The sequence below is a fragment of the Chaetura pelagica genome, unplaced genomic scaffold (assembly GCF_000747805.2).
Source record: "Chaetura pelagica isolate M959 unplaced genomic scaffold, ChaPel_1.0 scaffold314, whole genome shotgun sequence".
Lineage (NCBI taxonomy): Eukaryota > Metazoa > Chordata > Aves > Apodiformes > Apodidae > Chaetura > Chaetura pelagica.
This window is the reverse complement of record NW_009953218.1, coordinates 2,739,734-2,762,152: the sequence shown is the minus strand read 5'-3', so window position 1 is coordinate 2,762,152 and position 22,419 is coordinate 2,739,734. Positions and strand designations below refer to the sequence as shown.

The window sequence follows — 22,419 nt, the reverse complement described above, 5'->3', positions numbered from 1 at the left end:
AGCGAAGCGCCCAACAACTCCCCCCCCCCCCCCCCCCCCATTTCCCTGCAAGACCTGGCTCAGTCTCTCACAGAGAGAAGCAGATGGAACAGCAGAGCTGAGTGTGCACCAGAACCAGTGGGAGAAGGGCAACCCCCCAGCATCCCTCTCACTAAGTGCTTGTGTTGGATTTTAACATGGCAATGTATTGTTGTTTTATTAAGCATTTCTTTACTGAGCTGCTTTATAGAAACTCAGAGCACAGAAGACACTTTGTGGAGGTTTTTGTAGAAAAATGTTTCTGTTTTCATAATCCCTGAAGTCTGGTGCATGCTTTATGTCCAGGAAGCAAATTGAACTGAAATACTTTTACAACAAGCAATTAGTGCTGACATTGTGTAAAAGACACTGTGCAGCCAGCTTGATGCTCCCACAACAAGGACTGACAGAGGGGCTTTGGTACTTACGCTTTGAACACAGGTCTCCCTGGTAGCCTTTGGAGCACTTGCATTTATTCTTACCAGTACATTTGCCTCCATTTCGACAGGGCTGATGACATTTACCTAGAAGTTGAAAATATTTTTTAAATTGTCTTAGTCCCCAGCACCTACTGGAGTCAAGCATCTAAGGAGCCTGCCTTGTGCTCAAAAAACTCATTGGATGCTGGTGTGAGAGTGTGCACTATGGATTCATCAGGAAGACTCTGTTGCAAGTCTGTGCTTCCAATTAAAATGTATTCTTCTGCTTTGAAAATGATAATAATTTGGCACGGCCAAAGCCCATGCCAACTAAGACCTGCACATGACAATTTAAGCATCAACACTCACTTGCTGCGCTGAAAACCTCAGTAAATGCCCTCATTTCCTGATCACAGCCAGCCCTCTTGCAAGCTCAATACCCCAGGTAGTGCCTGCTCAGCTCTCATCCCCAGAAGACCTCTGCAATACCATTTGTTCCTAATGTGCATAATTCTTTTAATAGCCCTGAAACAAACTTCATAACCAGCCAACCAAACAAACCATGCCAAGGAGAGTTTCTGCAAATGCATGATTTCCCCACAGGAGATTCTGGAGAGGGAATCTGTAGTTATTTGAATTTGCAAGTCTTTAGATCTCAACTAATTAATGACCCAAAGGAACAATGCTAAGGAAATCCAGGAATTTTCCTAGTTCTTGAAGTAAATCTGGAGGAGATAGGTCAAGGGGTGTGAAACCAGCTTCCATAGTGTTGCGTTACGCAAACATTTGGCTCAGCACAGCTCAGTTCACTTTGGACTAAGATATTTTCACAGAATGAAGGAAAGAGTAATAACTCCCCTTGTTATTGTGTGAGAAAGAAAAAGCAACAGAACAGTTGGTCACAAGTGGGGGAGGAATCCAAAACAAAATCAAACTCTCTGGACTCAAACTAAATCACTAATTAGAGACAATGCACAACTATAGCTACAAAAAATCTGCAAGACTGTGAATGCTTGTTAGTATTGTAGACTGGGTCCAGTACCTTTCCCAGGAGGCTTAGAGAGTGATTGAACTACTATACAAGCACTCAAAATCTTTAAACAACATTAAAAACAAACACACAAACAAACAAAAAAAAACAGCACCCACCAAAACAAACAAAAAAACCCCAAACCAAACAGACCAAAAAAAACCCAAAACACTCTGCAGTTTTCAGAAGATGGCTTCCTGCCTGTTGAAAGGCTTTCTCCCTTTGTTATTTCAAGGCCCCCATGACTGAATGTAGTTGGCCCTGAATCTAAGAAAAGTGAAGGAGTTGTGTTTCTAAGCCTTGTCTAGCATTTTATTGCAGACTTCCACTGTTGTGCTGCCACTGCTGCAGTGCTCAGAGGTGGCAGCAGCCACCAATCAGGGTCTAACAATTGCCATCCTAGCTTTACAAAAGCCATAGCAGGTGCATAGCTTTCCTTTCTTTCTTTTGTACAGAAACTAGTTACTGCCTTTATTTTATTTAATTCCATTTGAGTCGAAGAGGTTAGCCTTTCCAAGAAGCCAAGGTCAGTTGTACCTATCCCAAGTAGTAGTAAACAATGAGCTCAAGAGACCCTGGGATAGACCGGTTAAGTGGACCACCCTTAATTATACCTGCTGTAACATCACTTCTAAGAATTGTCCTCCAAAAACCACCACTGACATAAAATACATGCTTCTCAAACTTTGAAACAAACCTTATTCATCATATGAGAAGCATCAACAAATTTGACTTCTTGGGGACAGAAGAAAAAAAGTTATGTTCTGTCAGTGTCAGATTTGAACTTGATGTAAGTAAAGTCAGCAGAAATCCACACGGTTCTTGCTGACATCTTATCTGAATTTATATTGAAGAGCAATCTTTATTAATTTTATAACAATAAATATTGACTGCTTTTGTTTGGCTCAAGTTTTGATTAGGTAAAAAGGAGTTGCAAAATGCCTTGCAATACATAGATATATTGTGAAACATTTACATACATCTACTGTTCATTTACATGTAAACACTGCAAAATGTAGGTCTACACTATCTATGTTCTTTCTTTGCACAGTAATTAATTTATTGTCCCATATTAGCATTAAAGTTTATTTCCATGTGTTCCAAGTATTTTATCATACAATTTCGTAACTGTGAGAAGAGCCTGGCCCAGCTGATGCACATTAAGAAATGAACTCTTACACATCCCAGTCTAAATGCTGCTCTCTGTGCTCCTGTGAAGGCACTGAGGAACGTCGGTGAGATTATTTACAGCAGGGGAAGCTCCTCACACAGCATCCTGTTAGAGGGTTTAAGCTCAGAAAGAATGACCTGGGTGTATGTTCTCAAAACTGAAATGCTCATATTCTGTTCAAGTGTGGGGAACTATAGAATTAATCCAGTCTAACAGGGCTGTGAGAAAACTCTTCTTTTAGTGAGATCAAATACTTGACAGCTGACCTCCCAGGTCTGTTCCAGCCTGGCCATATCTCCACCCCCAGCTTTACACAGCACACTTAGATCAACCATGAGCTAAAATATTTTGAACTGCTTTGATGCTAAACTTCTGAAAATAGCAAGTCTTTTGATGTTTGTGACATGGATTTTCAAGATGCCTTGTGAATGCAACTTAATACCTTATGTGAAAGTTCTCAGCTCTTATGATTCACTCCTCTCTTTGCCCCAAACCCTTCCATTCCCAGCTTATAGTCACCCTTTCAGAGGTGCAGGCTTGAAGTTCCTGAGTGTGAATTGCTTTACTTTTGAAAATAGCTGCTCCACACAGGCTCACACAGCAGCACATCTGCCTGCCACAGAGTATTGCTCCCACACTTTTGGCTTGGGGGGTTGCTGCCAGGCCCAGTTACTCATACAAACACAGCAAGATAAGTGATGAGATGGTCTCCTCATGAGTCAGACTTACCAGTAAAAAACACATTGGGAGTCATGTGGCATCTGACTGTCTGAGTGCCCCAACCTGCCGTGTGAGACCCTCACTGAGAGCCCAGCAGAGGCAGGTGGCATCACTCAGACACTAACACTAGAATAAGATCATGTAAGCAAAACCAAACACACCAACATGCTACTCACTAATTTCACACTGGTCTCCTTCATAGCCCGAAGGACAAATGCATTTTCCCAGATAGAAACATGTTCCTCCATTGAAACAGGTTGTTGTACAGTTTGCTGAAACAAAACAGGAATGAACTAAATAATGAATATAAACTCAATCTGACTCGGCCTTAATGTTTTCTGCTGCTCGTCATAAATAAACATGGAGTAGCTTTTAAAAAGTTGCACCAACATCTTTTCATCTGGTTTACACAGAGAGACCTAAATGCATTTTTCTCTCCATAATGTTTTACATGGACACACACACACAAAGTCAATACAGAAAAAGACAAGTGAGCAATACAGCAATGAGATCCCCAAAGACAGATTGTATTACATCTTTATCAATCTTCACAGCAGTTAGTGCAAGCATACCTAAAGGCCTAGGAAGGTTCCCATTATTTTGCTGGGAAGTCCAGAAGGACTTTTTGCATTTAGTCTATTTCATATAGTCCTGCAAGAATACATGCAACCTGATGTTCTGTAACTGTCTCTTCCGTGAGCAGGTCAGTTATATTTCCGTAGGAAACTACTTGTTTTTTAATATGTGGTATTTTGGACTGTTCAAATTACTGTTCTGAACAACTGGCTTTTCCTTTTTATCCTTCCTGAGCCCCAGTGCAGCAACAAAAATGAAGAGACCACTTATTTTTTCATGTGTCCAGATGCAGCATATTAGTGTGCTAACTATTTAGTAAAACTAATTTTACTCCAGGAAAATTACTACAGTTCAGAGTGAGGGTTTTGGTTTTTTTCCTAGACCAGAAATAGAAGTGAATTTTGTGGTAGGCCCCATAGCTTTCAATGGATCAACTAAAGAGATTATCTAAACTATCCTTCACTGAGCTAGTTTATCTGGATTCCTGCACATCACTCTGTGAAAGCACTTCCAGCAGCATCCAGATTGGGCTGTAGCATCTATTTGAAGAATCACAAAATGACAGCTTTTCAAACTTACTCCATAATTTGCCTGATTTTCCAAAATCCGGTCCTAGAGGGAAACCAACAGAAGGGAATAAAGAGAGGCTGCTGGACAGGGAGCCCGGGGGGGTTACCTTTGTCGCAGTTGATGCCGTAGAAGCCCGGGGGGCAGATGCAGAGTCCAGGTGTAATGCAGAGCCCACCATTCATGCAGCGAGGAGCACACAGTGCTGAGCAGCAGGAAGAACAGAAAAAAACATGGCTGGTGTGAGAGTGACTGGCTATTGGAATGCACAGCATGTTGTCTCCTCAAGCTACTTTTCCTTTTGCTGAATGTAACCATTCACCTTTGCAAAGTATCTTTGTGAGTTAAGCCGATCAGATCTCTGGTTTGCATCTGGCAAATTGTATAGAGTGTCATTAAAAAAAGTGAAGACTACACTAAGTTGAAACCTGGTTCCATATGTAAGCAGAAATTACTTCTTATACAGTTTAATTCCAAAGTGGGGACAGCAAAGTGCCCACCTACACCCCCTGGATATTTGAATTTTCCCGCAGATGATTCCTCTCTATAAGAGGACTTCGGTGTTGCAGCTGGTGCCTCTGCTCTGTAGACAGGTCTTTAGGCCTTGTGCTCAAAGGTGTCAGTAATTCAGTGGCATTCCCAGGCAGGCTTTGCAATGAACTCTGCCTTCTCCCTTTGCATACCTGAGCATAAGCATCAATACCTATTTTAGGGTAGGGAAGCTTGTCACATAGCCTGGTTTGGTAGCCAAGCTGTCCCCCTGAACTTTCTCCAGTTTCTCCCAAGACTTTTCTGCAGTAGTGACCAGCCCACAAGGCTCTTCAAGGGGGGCATGTCAGGGAGCAAGGTTTCATTTCGTGGTTGCCCACAAGTGATACATGCAGCAGCGAGGCTGGATCCCTACTAGTGAGTTAAACAGCACCTGGGCACGGGGCCAAGTAAGGGCATTGCATCATCCATCTCGTGAAACTGTTGGTGCTGTTCCTGGCACAGCTCTGCCCCTGGCTGACTGGCAGAGCCTCTCAGGCACAGCCTTGGGGAGAGCAGCAACCACAGGCTCCTCCCAGCAGAGAGTTTGAAGGGTGTTGGGTTTTTTTGAGGGTAAGAGAGTTTAATAAACATATGAATGCAAACTGCACCATGCCAGTTGGCTTTCAGGCCACAGAACAGTCCCTGATCCTTTGTACTTCGTATTTTGGATGTAGCCAGAGTGTCTGGGGGCTTAGCAAAGGATGGCTTTGGAATAGAATGTCCATGGGGATGATTTGCTCCACCTCAAGTTACGCCAAGGAGGGTCTGCCACTGGGGTAGATGAAGGAAGAGGTAGGAGGAAGAACTAGTTTCCTCAACAAGTAACTCAATTTTTTGGTACCTCACTCCTAACAATGTAGTTCGGTGCTATTAGTCACTTATGGAAAGTAAAAGGACACTCCTTCCTTCATCTTCCCATCTTCATTGTCAGCCTGCCTCCAAATTAGATCTTCTCTCCAAATTAGATACTCTCTCCAAGTAAACAAACAGAACAACATGAATCCTGTGTTTTGTTTTTCAGCTAGTCCTCATTAGCAGAATAATTTTATTTACTCTTTTTGCCAGATGGGTTCCCTGTGATTGAGGATCACTTAACTATTGTGTTGGTTTTTGATAAAAACAATCTCTTAGAGTGAAAACATCTTTTTTTGTAGTGTTTCCCTTTGACCATGGATGATTATAGTAATAATATTGTTACATGTGTGGACTCAAAATATATATGAAATCTTCAGAACAGGCCATTCTTATTTTTAGGAGAGGCTACAGTGCAGTAGCTACAGATTTGTTGACATTATGGCAAAGAAGACAGTTGTGAAGATTTCCCTTAAATTACCTTTCTCACAGTGAGGCCCATAGAATCCATCTGGACATTCACAGACACGTCTTTCGTTGCAAAACCCTCCGTTTCTGCATCCTCCTGGACACTCCGCTTAATAAAATATAACAACAATCTTAAGTGGGTGTTATATACTTCAATCTCTGTCAAGCTGTCAATAGGATCAACTTATTCCTTTGACAGAAGAGGAAAAATATTTGCTGACAGACAGGCAAATGCTGGCAGAAACAGAAGTTCAGATAAGACATCCTAAAGATAAATTAGTTTCCTTTTTGTCAGTCTACAGAGGTTTCAGACAAACACACGATGTGCTTGTTGACAGACAGAGCATTTCCACTGCTCTGCTGCTCTGCAAGTGCACGAGCAACCTGGATGCTCTGCCCAATCCAGCACTTTCTCCTCTGGGGGGAAATGACCAGGCAGCTGAAGCAGGACTTGCCTCGCTGGTTAAACCTGCCCTAGTACACAGGACCAGCTTCACTTCTGCAGCCTTAATTAGACTGTGCTGCAACTTGCATTGCCTTAATTACTACATCTGTTACTACTGGGGTGACAAAGGGATGAAATCTGTAGTCAAATGAAAGAGTCAGCTTCAAGGCTAGATGGTCAGAAAGGAAGATGAAAGCACTCTTACACAGGGGTCCTCTGTCATCATCCAAATCATTTACATCTCAACTCTCGATCAAACACTGGTTAATGCATTTCGCAACACTGGCTGGGTTATGCAAGAATAAGATACACCTCTGGATGCCACCACCATCCTCAAAACACCAGACTCTCTTGAACAAGAAGCAAAACAAATTAAACCCTATGAAACCCCACGGAACCCTGTGAAAACATGACTGCTGTGTAGAAAAGAAAATGCTTAAAAATACCTTCCTAAATATCTCACAGAAAAGAAAGCAGAAAAAGTGAACTAACTAACTCCATTAGAAAAAGTGAACATCACTTGTGATTAGCGTTACAGGGAAGCTTTAGCAGAGTAGGCATAACTTTCTTATCTTAATGCTATGCTGGAAGACACTCCCAAGTGACAAGGTTCAAAAACTCTGAGGTAGACCAATACGTCTCAACCCAAATTCAAAGGCCATCTATTATACAGCAATTGGCTGCAATGTTGGCATCAGTTCCTTTATTTTTTCATTTAGTGTAACACTACTGTAAACATAGTGACTGACATCACCTGCCAACAGCATCCTTGCCTCTTCTCCATTGCCTCAGCAGGAAGTGCTAGCACTTACCATCCCTAGGCTGTAAAGATGTACCATGGATTCACAACAATTCCTAACTGAACAATATTTGAGTTAAAATTGAAGCAGCTATAGCCTTTAAGGTTCTCTTGTTTGAAGTGACAAGGAGTAGCAGGATGTCTCTACATTCAGGAGGGTCAGGTTGCCTGAGATACTTTTGCAGCTCACAGAGCTTCTTTGGACTGTTACTCCTATTAATACAGAGGAAAACATAATCCTGGACTTAAAAAAATTAAATTATTCTCCCTACTTCTAGTATTTGAGTCAGGTGACATATAGTTAGACTCATGCACAAATATACTTTTGTTTTTGAAAATTTATCTAAAAGCTGATTAGAGTCACAGGAAATTATTTCTGCTAGAGCTATGAGCAGTATTCTCTGCACTCATGTAATAGCTCTCTATTCAATGGGGTACAAAGGGTAACTCTGAGACTGAACAAAAGGAAAGAAAATCTGATGTACCAGCCAGGTGGCTGAATGTTGTGTACAACTGCAAAACAAACAGGAAAGAGAAAAGAGGGAAGATGTAATTTTAAAATGTTCTTCTATCCAAGGCCATAGATACATGAAAGAAAAAAAAAAAGTGTTGCTTTGGAATGAACGCTTTTTGCAGCAGTAGTGATAAAGGTAAAGGCTTTTTGATCTTACTCTGTTTCAACACTGCACTCTGGGTGTCTCTGGAAAAGTTTCCTTCTTTGTAACTGAATGCAGAGCTGCTATTCGCAACAGAAAATCCACGCTTAAATAAATACATACCATTTCAAACAGAAAAATAGGAAAACATAATATTTTGTGTGGCTACCTCTTAGCCGCAAGAAAGCCTCTCCTCTCCCACAAAATTGTTCCCTCAGTCCCCTCTCTTCCTCTGGCAGGGGTCCCTCTGGATGACCAAGAATGACTGGAAACAGTGACTAGGGCCCCAGCAGGAGGGATGGGAGCTACTCACCCCAAACAACATCTTTCAGAGGCAGGAAACTCACCCCTACTCTAACACCAACCAGTAAGAACATTCCCTCCTCAGCATCTGTCCCAAAACACTGCAGTGTCCGTCTCAGCAGAGAGAACGCAGGAGTGGGAGTTACACCAGTACATGCTGGGAGAGATGAGGTGAGAAAACTGCTCCTCTGCCCACATCCAGAGTGTGGGAAATCATACCTGCCTCTCTCAGCTGGCTTTGGGAACAAAGGACCAGGACCACAATCACCCCCAGCTTTCCTAAGAGGCCATATGATGCAATACTGCTAAATTGTTAAATATTACACCTCGTAGCAAAACAGTAACAACACTAATAGCACAGAAATTATAACTTGGATAAGTTCTACTACTAAACTGACTGGAGCTCTCTCTGGTTAAGCCCCATTTCTCCACAATACAGACCTGTAACTCTGCTTTCTTTATTAGATTACCCCAACTCTATCTCCAGAGTTTATTAGGTTCAGTATATTGGAATGGAAGTGAAAATGAAAACCCAGCAAAGGTTTTGTGTTGTATTTACAGCAGACAATCAACTTCATACATGATATCTGGTTCATTGTGCTTCCATTAAGACCCCATTTTCCTTCCTGTTTCTCTGCCCATTTCTTCCCCTGCTCCACTTTCCTTGGACCAATTTGCAGCAGCAAGGCTTCAGAGGAGACAAGCAGCTTTGCTATTTAGGTGTAGTGAGGTTTTGAAGACTAAACAACTCCTGCTTCTGCTGCTTGCTCTTTGAAGTCACATTACAGCAAATTAGCTCAGAAAAAAAGAATACAAAGTGTGGTCTGGGAATGAGGGTTTAATAGGAGAAGAATAAAAAACTCAGTCTTTGTACATCAGCCCTGTCATGGCTTAATTTGATACAATTGCATATGACATGGGATACCTGTCTTATCTTAGATACTGATTTTTCTGTTTCCACAGCCTCAGTTTACAGTGATAATTATAGCTTTTTGTAGCATATCAAATGAATCCACTTATAGTGGATTCACATATAGTGTTTATGGTTCATAGAGTGGTTGATTAAACAGGTTGCCCCCTTTTCATGTACACTCTGCAATAACTTCATGCTGCCTGTCTTTACCAGCGCATCCTATGTGTGTTTACTGCTTGATGACTGCAAGCACTGAGGACCAGCTTCCACCTCCTTACCTGTATCCAAAACCAAGAGGTTGCCATCTGAGCTCCACAGAAGGTAAAGTCAACTTTTGTAGAAATTTTCTCATTTGGGATTTTTGCATCTGGTTTGGATGTGCAAGTTGAGACTTAAGGAACTGTTGAACTGATGCATCAAACACTATTAACCGGTCAGTGTCCTCACTACCGATCCCAGAAGTTCAATTCTCCAAATGATGTGCCATTTCTGGAAACATTAGCTTCAGCTTGTACTCATCCCAGGGCTGAGCTCTCCCTTCCTCCAAGCACCTCACATCATTTACTAAGAGGTGCTTCTCATATGATACATGTCTATCAGTGCCCTTGACGTGATGAGCAGTGACCAGGAGCAGAAATACCTCCAACACAGTTTCATAAAGCAGAGGGAGCTGACAGTAAGAAAAGGTTAGTAAACAGGTAGTAAATGAACAGCAAACTGACAGACAGAGCGAGAACAGCCCAGCATTCCCCACCATTGCTACACATTGTATGACCATTTTATTTCTACCTTTTCTAGACCTTATCCTGAATGAAACACAAGACAGTTAGGAGACCTGGTCTAACAGTATTCTGGTATTTTCTCTGTATTGTTACCTTGCTGACAGGTTTTAAAGAAGATGGCATTCTGAGGGGTCTGGAGAATAATATTGCCTTCTGAATTCATTATGATCACGTTCACTTCAAATGCAGCCACCCCATCTTGTTTTCCAAGGCAAGGAAATCCAACCTGAACAACTAGAAGAAAAATAATAACAATAATAGTTACATTAACACGCATATATAGCTATTACATATAAAAGCATATGTTGAAATACAAAAAAAAAATAACTATATATATATATAGCTAATATTTATATTTATGTTTAAAGTAATGCCATTGATGAAAACATGTAACATAGAGATACACAGATCAACTTATTCATAGGCAGTTCCAGGACTGGAAGTATAGCAGCATGGGAGATGAGCCTGTGCTCATTTCCAGTTAAAATCCCAACAGTCTGCAGCACAGACAGTGATCTTAACACAAACATACTTTTGCCCATAGTTGATGCAATCACTCCTGTGGAGGTAAAGGATAAACCAAAACAAGTTGGAAGTGTACACTTAATTTTCTAACCTGAGTCTAAATTTTGCTGGCTCTTATACAACTTCTGCAAAAAATCTTTTAAATTTTGGAAAAAGAAGTTGCTTTAGGTATGCTTTGCTGGTTTCAATATTGCAAGTAATACTTAAATAAGATATTGATTTAATAAAAATTTACTCCATAAAGTGCTGGCAAGATGGTCCACTTGATAAATCAGAACATGGGTGCAAATACTTAAAAAGAAGACTGGGACACATCACTCCAACAGAACTTGTGAAGTGTAGTGATAGTTGGAGATTGCCTTTCCAGGAAAAGTATTCCAATACTTTTGAACTACAAAGTCTTTAAGTAAATAAATAAGGCCAGTAGATCTGGAGTATTTTAGTGAGAAAGTAAATCCGATACCTCAGAGCTATGGAATGCTCCTCTATGATTGTCACAAGTAATCTTAGATAATCTTCAGATGAAATGATTTTATCTCTCTTCTTCAAAATTGGCTTTCCCTAGCTGCTTTGTAAGTTAAAACCAGCTAAAACAAATTGTTTATTCATTTCTTTTGAAGCTGGCCTGATATTTCAGAAACAAATATTGAGCTAACAGCCCTACATTTGGTTTGTTTTAAATTGCCTGTTATAAAAACTTCTGCAAATCATAACTGGGCCATTTTTTCTTATTTGTTGCCTCGGTATTATATAAAATACTTTATTGCTGAAACACATTCAGCTTCTGGTAAGTCCTACAGACTGGAAATACTGATGTACTTTTATTTTTAAAGCAATTTCATTGCTGAAGCACTTTTACACCAATGTTTTAAAAGACCATTACAAAAACCAAGTAACCATGTGGTAAGAAGGAAACCTTCAGCAGATAAAGTACAGTTTAAATCCAGTGAACTTCTTAAACTGTAGCAACCTTCTTACAGTGCAAGTGTAGCAAATCAGTGCTTGTACTAGGATGTGTGTGACTTCGTTGAGCAAATTGCTAAGGGGAGGAGAATATGGCAGATGTAATAGTGACACTATAGTTGTATCTAGACTCACTGAATTGGTAGCAAATTTCCCCTCAGATCTGGCTGTGGGTTTGAATGTCTAGGGCAAAACCAGGAATGCATCTGTTAGGGCTACAGTCTGAGGGGACAGGGCAGAAACCCCTTATTCCAGCACTTTCCAACCTGGAAGCATCCATAGTTTTGAACTTCCCAAATCTCCAGACTCCTAAGCAGACAGAAATGCATTGAAGGACCCTCCTACGTGCAATAAGCACTTGAATTTTGGCTGAGCTCATTGGTGTTTCAGAGTTGAAATAAAGTCCCTAACTTCTGCTCAAATTCCTTCTTTTTTATGCCTGTTTGAATAATGCTAAGCACGCAGGGACAGCAAAACAATCAAAACAAAGCACAGAGCAAAAGTCCTTTGCAGCCAGAGCAATGGCCATGAGCTCCCGTGGCCTGCAGAAGCACTGAGCAGGGCTGTGGGAGGGCAAACCTCAGGTCTTGTCCCCCTCCCCAAATTCAGGATGCAATTTACATTTGCCCATCAGTGGTTAAAAACAAGGAGAGGGAATCACAGCTCGGGGCTTTACACTGCTGGCCACCATCCCATCAGCCACAGAACTGTCTCTCTTGCAGGCTTAGACTTCTGCACCCAGGGCTGCAGAGCAGAGACCTCTAGCCAGAGTGAGGAAAATGTAACTAATGGCTCACTGTTAGATAGTGTACATGCTTCAAATACCGTACATGTACTGCTTAATAATCGTTCTTAAACACCAGAGTCTCTTTAATGCCAAGCAGGACTTAAATACAGTTTATATATACTAAGCACAGTGGTTTGCTGCACATGATCCACGTAAAAAAACACCATGGACATGCCCATATTAGTCCTAGAACAGAGGTACCAGTGCTGTAAACAGGGTAAGTCCTCTTTGGCTTTAATCACACCCCTCATCATGATGGTTAACAGACCTTCTGCTGGAACTATGAGATCTCATCTCCAGCCTCCTGCACTTGTAGGTTATGTTTTCCTAAACACAGTTAGAAGGGGGTCATTTTGGTCTAGCATTTCTAGATAGTTAAAAATTAAAGGAGAAACTAGCTTATATTAGAGGATGCTGAATGCAGAGCTTTCCACATATCTCACCTGGAGATGGAAAGAATATTTAACAAGAACTTTGCCTTTGTGAGAGATCTGTGGCTGTTTAGTTTATAGAAGAGAAGACTGAGAGGGGATCTTATTGATGTATATAAATATCTGAAGGGTGGGTGTCAAGGAGGGGCAAATCTCTTTTCAGTCGTGCTGTGATAGGACAAAAGGTAATGAATGCAAACTGGAGCACAGGAAGTTCCACCTCAACATGAGGAAAAACTTATTTTCTATGAGGGTTACAGAGCACTGGAACAGGCTGCCCAGAGAGGTTGTGGAGTCTCCTACTCTGGAGACTTTCAAGACCTGTCTGGATGTGTTCCTGTGTGACCTGCTCTAGATTCTGTGATGATCCTGCTCTGGCAGGGGGGTTTGGACTCAATGATCTCCAGAGGTCCCTTCCAACTCCTACCATTCTCTGATTCCGTGATTCTGTGACTTTTTAATTACTTTTACACGCTTTGTTTGCCAATTTATCAGGCTTGCAACCAATTAAATTCCAGCAATTATGGTACAAATATTAGAGCACTCTTCACCCAAAACCATTTTCAATATCACTCATTTGATTCACACTGAATGGAGAAACCAATCATTTATGCTAAATTCCAGGTGCCACAGCAAAAAGCTGTGCAGCAACTCATTTCAGTGCCATTCTACTACAAGTTTAAAATGGAGGATATAAAATTCAAATGTTCAGAATTTATACACTGAAAAAGGGAAGAGAAGAAGACTGGTCAAAGATGTAAACCTGTATATCAGTGCACCAATTACAGCCCCATCCTCCTGTTCCATTTTTCCCATTTTATCCCACATGGCTTTAGGGTGGCTAAGGCTGATCATGAAACCATGATCACTAAGACACTACTGTCACCCAGATGCACATTTCTGCCTTTCTGCCAGACACTACTATGTATTAACCCTGGAACAGATCATGTAGACTGTTATTAATCCACTTCAAAGCAAAGTGAATTCTACAATCTCTCAAGGAAAGTTTTTTTTTACTCCACACAGGTCACGATGCACTGTGATGCTTCTGGGGCACTTGCACCAGCTTGGGCTCAGCTTCGGCTGTGGAGATGTAAGCTCCAGTGAGGCACTAAGAATGCACAACTAAGGGAAAAGTGGTAAATGATAATATCCTAAAGGAGAACTTGTGTGTTTGAGCTGAATGCCTAACGCCAACAGCTGACTCCAACTGAAAGTAAAATGTCCACAAACTGCAACCTCTGAGAAACAGAATAGTTGGGTACTGATTCCTTACAGTGATCAAAGATTCTGTTTTCCAAAAGTTGCACAACTTAAGTAATAATATTTATGCATATGGATTTCACGCCACATTTTTGCACAATTTTCCACTGACTTATCTACACATAAAAGCTTCATGTAACTTGGTTCAGACAAAATATGCTGTTGTAGCCAGGCAAGGCACTCAGAAACTGTTCAGTATCAAGCACAGTGGCAAGCATTTCTTTAGCAATAAACTTCAGAACTGCAATTCTTCATAAAATATTTAGACTTTACTGGTTGTGGAATACTTTTCACAGGAACACAAATCAGAATATCAACAGCACAAACCTGATGCTTTATGAGGAACTGTTCCAAGCAGAGGAATATTTATAGTTGGATCAGCCATTATGCCTTTATCCAAAGAGCGCAAAGACAGGAACTCATAGAAGTACTCAGCCTATGATAAAATAAATGAAAAATCTATGTGTATTTTAATTGCATTCACAGAAGCAAACTATTTAGCATATAAACTACAGCAGAATCATACTACACTTTTCATTATGTTATTCACTGGATTTGTTTCCATGATTTTCCTGAGTGCTTCTTTGCCTAAGCATAATTTTCAGATAATTTCCTCTTATTTCAGAGACTGCAAATGACCATGCAGTCATCAGGATGCAGCATAACAGCAAGGAAAATGGCATGCATACAGTGAACAAAAGTTACCCAGAGAAGACATTTTTTACAACCCACACCTTTTATCTGACAGACCACAAAAACAGTAAGCTAATTCTTAGAGCTGTGGTTTTTCTGGGCAGACTCCTCCTGGAACTGATTGGTGAGCCTGGATGACCTGCCTGCATCACGAGTGCAGCACTCACATGGATGCCACCAACTGTGGCATGAGAATATCTGAGTTTGCTCTTGGTTGATCTGCATAGCACAGCTCATCGCCTTGGGGAAGCAGTGCTGGGCAACAAACAGCCACAGTGCTGGGGTGCCATGCTGGGACACATATCTTGCTCAAAGCTCTGACACTGCCTTGTTCAACCTCAGTTCATTAAGCTGTTCCAAGGGTGGAGCTGAGAGCTTTCCTACAGAGTTGGCTTCATGTCACTCATTATTAACTGCAAGACAAATGATTTATTTTGGCAAACCCTAAAAGGTGTTGGCATGATTTAAAGACTACTTTCCACCACCTTCACCCTACCCCTGGTATGCACCTGCCTTGTGGCATAGATTGTAGGCTTTGGTACCCTCTTTCAGGGGACCCTGGCCTCTCTGTTGAGCTGTCCAATATTTCTTCATACTTGAAGCAAAGTGATGTCACGCATCTGCAGTGTAGCTGTGCACCATGTACACCATCTTAGCAAGTCACTGGAGACGTCCACTACTGTTAATGGCATGACTGCTGGTGTTCAGAGCAAGTGGAAATGAACCTTTTCCCTAAATTAATTTATCCTGAAACATATGAGGGATCACAGGTAATTGTACCTGCTGCTCTCAGAAAAGAACCCGAGACCTTAGCATAGGCACTGCCAAAAATGTGTCTTCATCCAGCAACTCATTGATGGTAGAAAGTATTGTAGTATTTGTTTTTTAACAAAGAGAGATTAGAGCCAACATTTTATGAGAACCTTGGATTGATAAATGGTAGTTATTTTATGTCTACAATATAGCAGTCAATGTCCTTAGCCCGAAGACTGTCCATTTCCAGCTGTAGGACCCTCGCTCCCTAGTGCAAGGAAGCCATGGACTTACTGGATTGAGACCAGTGAAGAGCCACAAAGATGGTCAAGGGACTAGGGTGTCTGAGATCCAGGGAGAGGCTGAGAGAGCTGGGACCATTCAGTCTGGTGAAGTCTGAGGGGCAATTTAATCAATGTGTATAAATAGCTGACAGAGGATGTAAAGAAGATGAAGCCAGGCTCTGCTCAGCAGTATCCGGCGACAGGTTGGGAGGCAATGGGCACAATACAGAAAACTCCATCTGAACCTCCAAAAGCACCTTTTTACTGAGTGGGTGACTGAGCACTGCAACAGGTTGCCCAGAGACGTTGTGGAGCTTCCATTGGTGAAGATATTCAAAACCCAACTCAACACAGCAAGCAGCTGTAGGTGACCCAGCTTGAGGAGTGAGGTGGTACTAAATCATCTGAAGATCAGATTTTTTGGTCTCAAATCTGCCTTAGCTTTTCTGTGATGCTGTGTTGGGCTGACTTGGGCCAAATGTCAGCATATGAGAGACCATCTCCCTTTAGCTCCTGGTGATACCAGGAAAGCAGTCACAAGCTTTGGTGGGTAGAAAGGTCCTGAAATTCCTGATCAGCTTTGGCAACACATCCACTTGCTGTAGAGGGACAGAAAGGAGACCCCAAACCACACACAGGGGCTACACTCTGCACAGATGGTCTTCACAGGGTGTTGTGTAGGCATAGAGACCTCAGAGGAGGACTCGCAAAACAATGGAGAAGGAAGTGATGAAAGTTTTAAAGGGTGGGTAAACACATGGAGTGTATGTGGGAGGGAGAGGGGACATGGAGAGAAGTAGTAAAACAGGAGATCAAAATTAAAGTCTGGGGTAATGTTCAAAAGGCTGCTTTTAATTAAAGACATTTTTTTCCAATACAATATACCATGCCAAAATATGAAAACAAGCCATAAAGTCAGATTGTGAACATTTTTGTTTTCAAATAAAACTTTGGTACAGAAAAATAATTATATGTCCCCACACATCTATAGAATAGTACAGTGAGTGAGCCAATGCTGCACTGTCTGTTTCTCATTGGTTAGCTTTGATGTTTGGTTATATCTAAACCAGGTCATAATGGGTTGGGATATTAAAACATTATGTTCTTACTATTCTAGTAAACAACAACTGGTAACTAGACCAAACAGCTCCACTCCCAGATTTCCATTCCAGCCACACTGTTGTAGCAGATCAGCTTATGAGCCAGAGCTCTTATTTGCAGGGAAGGAACTGGAATCCCATTTTCTACAGTTAAAATGATGCCTAAGGACAAAAACCCAAAAAAAAAAAAAAAAGTTTGGTGTGGGAAAGGGGACTGATTGCTACATAAGCCACAACACTCACTGCCTTTCAAGGAAGGAATTCCTCTAACCAAAGCAGAGGCATAGCAGGGATTAGTGCCTGAGGCAGGAGTACATTTTGCTCACACATGAAAAAAATGAGAAGAGACATTGCCCAAGTAACAGGCTGCTCAGGAGGAAAACCACCACACATTGCACTGGGAGCAGACAGCTGCTCTCACAGTTTCTGTACCAAGGTTGGCACATCTGCTGAGCTGACAAAAACTGAACTTCTCAAAATGGTAGTACCTAAGAAGACCTGAAACACCTCAGGTAGATACGCTTAGCATGACTTCACAGTTATGAGCCTATGTGCTGCAGAGTATGTTTGCAAATCTAAAAATTATATAAAAAAATCACAGTCCAGAGAGGCTGCAGAGTGGAGCAGAGCAGTTTAACTGAAACAAGATTTGGCTGTCATAAATCCTACCTATTTGGAAAAAAACCTGTCTTGACACAATCCCTACATCCAGTTTCCATTACTGTCCTGCTGTAATTTGACTTGATTGCTAATTAACTTGCATTAATCATCATGACTGAAAAGCAAACAAGACACTCTCAGCAAATATTTACCCTGCTCCAGCCTAGCATGAAATTTAGTCATGATGGCTAATTGAAGAGATAGGTCTGTGCAATTAAAATATTGTCTAGTGACTACCACAATTTGTGCTGTAAACTGGCATTGTGAGTGACCTGATAGCGAGAATAAAATTTCCTGTTGTTGAGAGATGAAGGGGAAAGCCTCATAATCTATAATCCCTTTTCCATTAGAAAAACATTATTGTGACTTTTTGGGTTTTTTTAAGCCAGTTTATGAACTGTCTGGCATGTGAGGGGCCAGGTCCTGAAGTTAAATCTTAGAGGGATGGTTGTTATCAGAGGTGATGGAGGAAACAGGGTTTGAGATAGATTGTTGATCTTTAACATACACGCACTTTTTTATTTCGGCTAAATTTCAAGAAGCACCGAAGAAGAAAATGCTTTAATTTTGTGTAAAGACTTTGTTTGAGATCCTCAGAAACTGAGGCAAGGGCCCCTGCAGACCTTGTGTGAAGAGTCTGGGGACTGGGTGCCTTCAGGCAGCAGGTAGCCCAGTGCAGCTGCCCTTTAACCAGTCCACATGTGGGCAAAGCCCTCAGCAAAGGGAAGAAATTTTGGTTTAGGCTAATAATTTCATGGTTGGGATTAACTTTTATGGACTTTTAATGGCCATTTTCTATAAATCAGAGGAATTTAAAAGGTTATAAAAATAACTAAGCCCACTAACAAGTATTGCAGCAAACATCTGTTGGCAGTTTAGTTTTAAATGATACACACTTAAAATTCCTACAGGACTCCACTCCTAAGTACAAGAACTACTGCATTAGGGTTTTCTTATCATTCAGATGCCATATTCTACCTACCTTGGTTTTATCTCATATTTAATCAAAGCATTGACAGGAATGTGCTTTATGTTCTCTTCATTTTACGTTAAAAATGTAGGATTAGAAGTAATGGTAGTACCTGAAAGTGAAGCAGAGTAGCTTACACTGTTGCATGTCAGAGATCAGTAACCTAAGGAAATCTGCAGCCCTTCTAACCAAGAAAAGAGAATGTGTGTTAGCTTTGCAAGTAGATGTAAGAAATTACCTAAATTTTCTTCTCATTATTTTAAAGATATCAGTACTGAATGTTCTATTCTGCTATAAATTAAAAGCCAAATATACCCTAATGCAAATTTTCTACATTTAAAGAAATAAACTAATTAAAAATTTCCTTTTTATCCCAAATCTATGGATCTTTCTGGCTATTCAGATGCTAGAAGATTCTAGCATAGGAGATGCTCACAGCTGCATATGACATAAATAAAATCACAAAGTAAGGCAATGTATGTGTTTGTTAGGTGTTTACAGCATGGACCATTGCCCCTCCAAGATATTAACTCTATTGGGTCAGAGAAGTTGTTCCATCTGTGTTCGAAGATGAAGCATGAAGCAAAATGAGATGAATTTCAACCAAGAGGAGAGACTGTACCCATACTGTGTGTACTGGGCTATTGAAGGAGTCTGGCCAGAGTAGGAGTGTTACGTGAGCAGCACATTTTGTTACTGTGGTGCAGTCTAGACACTGCTGTAATGAAGAACATGATGCCTCCTTAGACACACAGATAATAAACTGCCTACCTCGCTTTATTCAGAAGCAAAAGAGGAAGCAAGAGAGCACACCTCCCAATATTTATGTTTTCTTGTTTAACAGGTTTTCTGCATCCTATTTTATTCCTGCTTTTCTAGAGGCACTTTTGGGAAAATTAAGCTAAAAGGAGGCAATATTATTAGGGTTCTGATAAATATGCACAATTACATTGTGAAAATCTTTAGCAAGGATTGCTATTTCTCAGCATGAACTAGGTTGGAATGTATATGTGGTGCACAAGATTCCTTTAAATTGCTTCCTCCTATGTCTTACAGATGAAAATTAGATCACTCTGCCTCAGGGAAGGGGAGAGAATCAAGCAGTACACCAAAAAGAGAAACAGCATTAACAGTTCAGATTTTTAAAAAGTAAGAGATACACATGCCTTCATGATCTTCAAATACTTAATGAAACATTGCTCTGGTATCCTGAGAATTGGTAAAAACTCTTCTGCTGAGAAGTTATTTATTTTCCTAGCACAGAAAGGGCTAATTCATTCTTTTGTCACACAGCAAAAGATCAGTGTCCTTTCCACTGGAGATTTCATGATCAAGGATGTAGAAAATGTCAGTTTCTTAAAGCTAATAAAAAAGGGTGAAATTATCACTGCTCTTCAGAGAAAAAACCTGAAATACTGTCTAACCAGGTTAGTTCCAACGAAACAAAGCTGTACACATCTGTTCCTGGCACCTGCAACACATCTATGCAGTTCTACCTACACTGAAAATTAACTGTGAGGTTATTTTCCTCCCTCACAGCTTGAAAAATAAGTGAAAACCTGGGCTGTCTGGTCCTGGGAGTGCATCTTTGTGTAGATTACAGACTGTTTGCAGTTTCAGCTTCTGGACAGATTTTTTTATAATTAAGAAACAAGCCTCAAAATTATTTTCAGAGAATGTAAAGTAATTTCAATAAAACTTTCACAATTAGGGAAATGATTGCACTAACAAGTATTTAGACTAAGTATGAAGGAGATCTGAGCAGACACTACATTTAATAAGCCAGTATTTTTATAAGCACAAATGTAAACCTTAGAGATGGTGTCTCATTGGATGTGTCGAGAGAAAGTTCACAGCTGAAGAATAAGCTAATCCACTTCTTGCATGGTGGTAAACATGGATAATGCACACAGATTCATTTGTCCATGCTTCAAACTTCCAACTCTTTGTTCTTAAGCCTCACAGGACAGCTTTGAAGTTGAGGATAAAGCTCCTTTAGCACACCATTACCAAAGAACAACCTTCTGATTATGATCTCATGAAAGTGTAATCAATAACTCACACAAGTTAAAAGCGTGGCAAACAGCAAAGGTCACGTAATTGGGCCCTTATTGAGTCCATGTGTTTCACTCTTGGCTTTAACTGGCACTCCTGTATAATAAATATCTCTCCACAAAATGTAAGCAATGAACTTTCTCAAAAGTATAAAATCTCACAGCAGCTTCTGTCAGTCTGGAGTCCTCCTAGGGGCTCAAAGGAGGGTGCTTCCACTTTAGTATACTCAAGTGACAGAACATTTGCAGCACCTCGGAGGGTGAGTTTATTTACTGCTCAGCAGACAATGGTCTTTAGCCTTGTATTTCAAGCAAACAATTGTTTAAAAGTTATAGTGAAAAGGCTTTGAAAAAAATTCATCCTTTTTCTGACTCATTGTTAGGAATACTTCCTTAACACTGCTCTCTCCTAATATCTGCTGCACGGATTTTTCAAATGTCTTTTTTTGTGAATAATTTTGTTCCTGTTTTATGACAGCCCATTGATCAAAGCAAATTCTAGATACTACAATGAGTGAATAACTAAATTCAGTATTTAAATAGTCTGTTTGATCAGTGTATCGGAAAAAGAACTTGTGTGTTTGCTGTTGTACCTGAAATCCGACTGATTTGTCAAGACCCCAGTATGTGGACATATATTACTGTTATTTTTCAATGTACCACACCAGCCTTCATACACGTATGTCCTCTGTTACTATACTTGGAAATTTTCAAAGCAAGATGGACTTATCTTCATAGTAAAGCAGGGAAGTATTACCTTATCCCATTTCTGATAAGAAACTGAACAATTTCTACAAATGACTCTTCTGCCTTTCAGGCTGTTTCCATAGGCAGGGCCCATCCAGCTTCATCTTTGGTTACAGTGTAAATCTCACAGCATCCAATCTTTTGAGTGAAGGTCCAAAATGGTCCAATGTATTTCCCAGCATTTAAAGGAAGCATATTCTTTGAAGCCAGCTCATCCTTAACTTCCTCTACACTCAGAGGAGAGAGACCAACCCTTGCAGAAGAAAATTCAGCCCAGCCAGAGCCTGATTTACCTACTATCTTGATCTGTCTTTCTATCTCTCCCTGGGTGCAGATGGAGTCTATTTGCACTGTAGGCACCTTCTTCACCTGGCCTCACCCTGTTGACTTTCTCTGCACCAGTTTGCTAGCAAAGTCATATCCCAGTGAGGGAGCCAGTCCTGAATTTCACTGCAGCACATGGGCTGCACTGCCAAGCACAGGCAGGTCCCTGCACTTGGTATCATTTTACTGAGTTTTAACAACAGCTATTTGGAGAATTCCTCTCATAAAAAATGGCATTTTTCTGCCTTTAGCCACTACTAGGATATGAATCCCTTCCTGCTCTTCAAGGCCTGTCCTTCTTGCCTTCCCCTTCTTCTTGTCACAATCTTTTTTTTGAGAGGATTTAGAAGATGAACATGGCAAAGAACCACTTAGGTTCTCCTATTTTCTCCTTCTGCTCTGATCCCTTTCTTCAATAGGATTAAGCACTTTCTTGGTTAAAGATTTTGTGCAGATGAATTAGGTGAAAGACAAAAGTAGTTTTCTGATACAGGCAGTGCTGGCATGATCAGGGCATTCCTTCATTTGAGAAAGAAAAAAGAATTTAGGAAGAGTTATGACAGTCTGGGTCAAGTTAAACTTCCAGACGAATGCTTTGCACACACTAGCAGGAAT

General features: G+C 40.8%; 1 protein-coding gene across 1 annotated transcript in view; it reads right to left on the bottom strand.

Moving 5' to 3' along the window:
• The window catches only part of WIF1 (WNT inhibitory factor 1), an 18,432-nt gene extending 3,783 nt beyond the window's left edge, over window positions 1-14,649 (bottom strand). The window contains exons 1-6 of the mRNA XM_009997744.1: window positions 14,547-14,649; window positions 10,344-10,484; window positions 6,366-6,461; window positions 4,611-4,706; window positions 3,535-3,630; window positions 447-542 (exon numbers count right to left, since the gene is read on the bottom strand). Coding sequence (XP_009996046.1) covers window positions 447-542; window positions 3,535-3,630; window positions 4,611-4,706; window positions 6,366-6,461; window positions 10,344-10,484; window positions 14,547-14,604 — 583 coding nt within the window. The 5' untranslated portion in view covers window positions 14,605-14,649. The remainder of the gene's footprint in view (window positions 1-446; window positions 543-3,534; window positions 3,631-4,610; window positions 4,707-6,365; window positions 6,462-10,343; window positions 10,485-14,546) is intronic.
• Window positions 14,650-22,419: the final 7,770 nt, after the last annotated feature.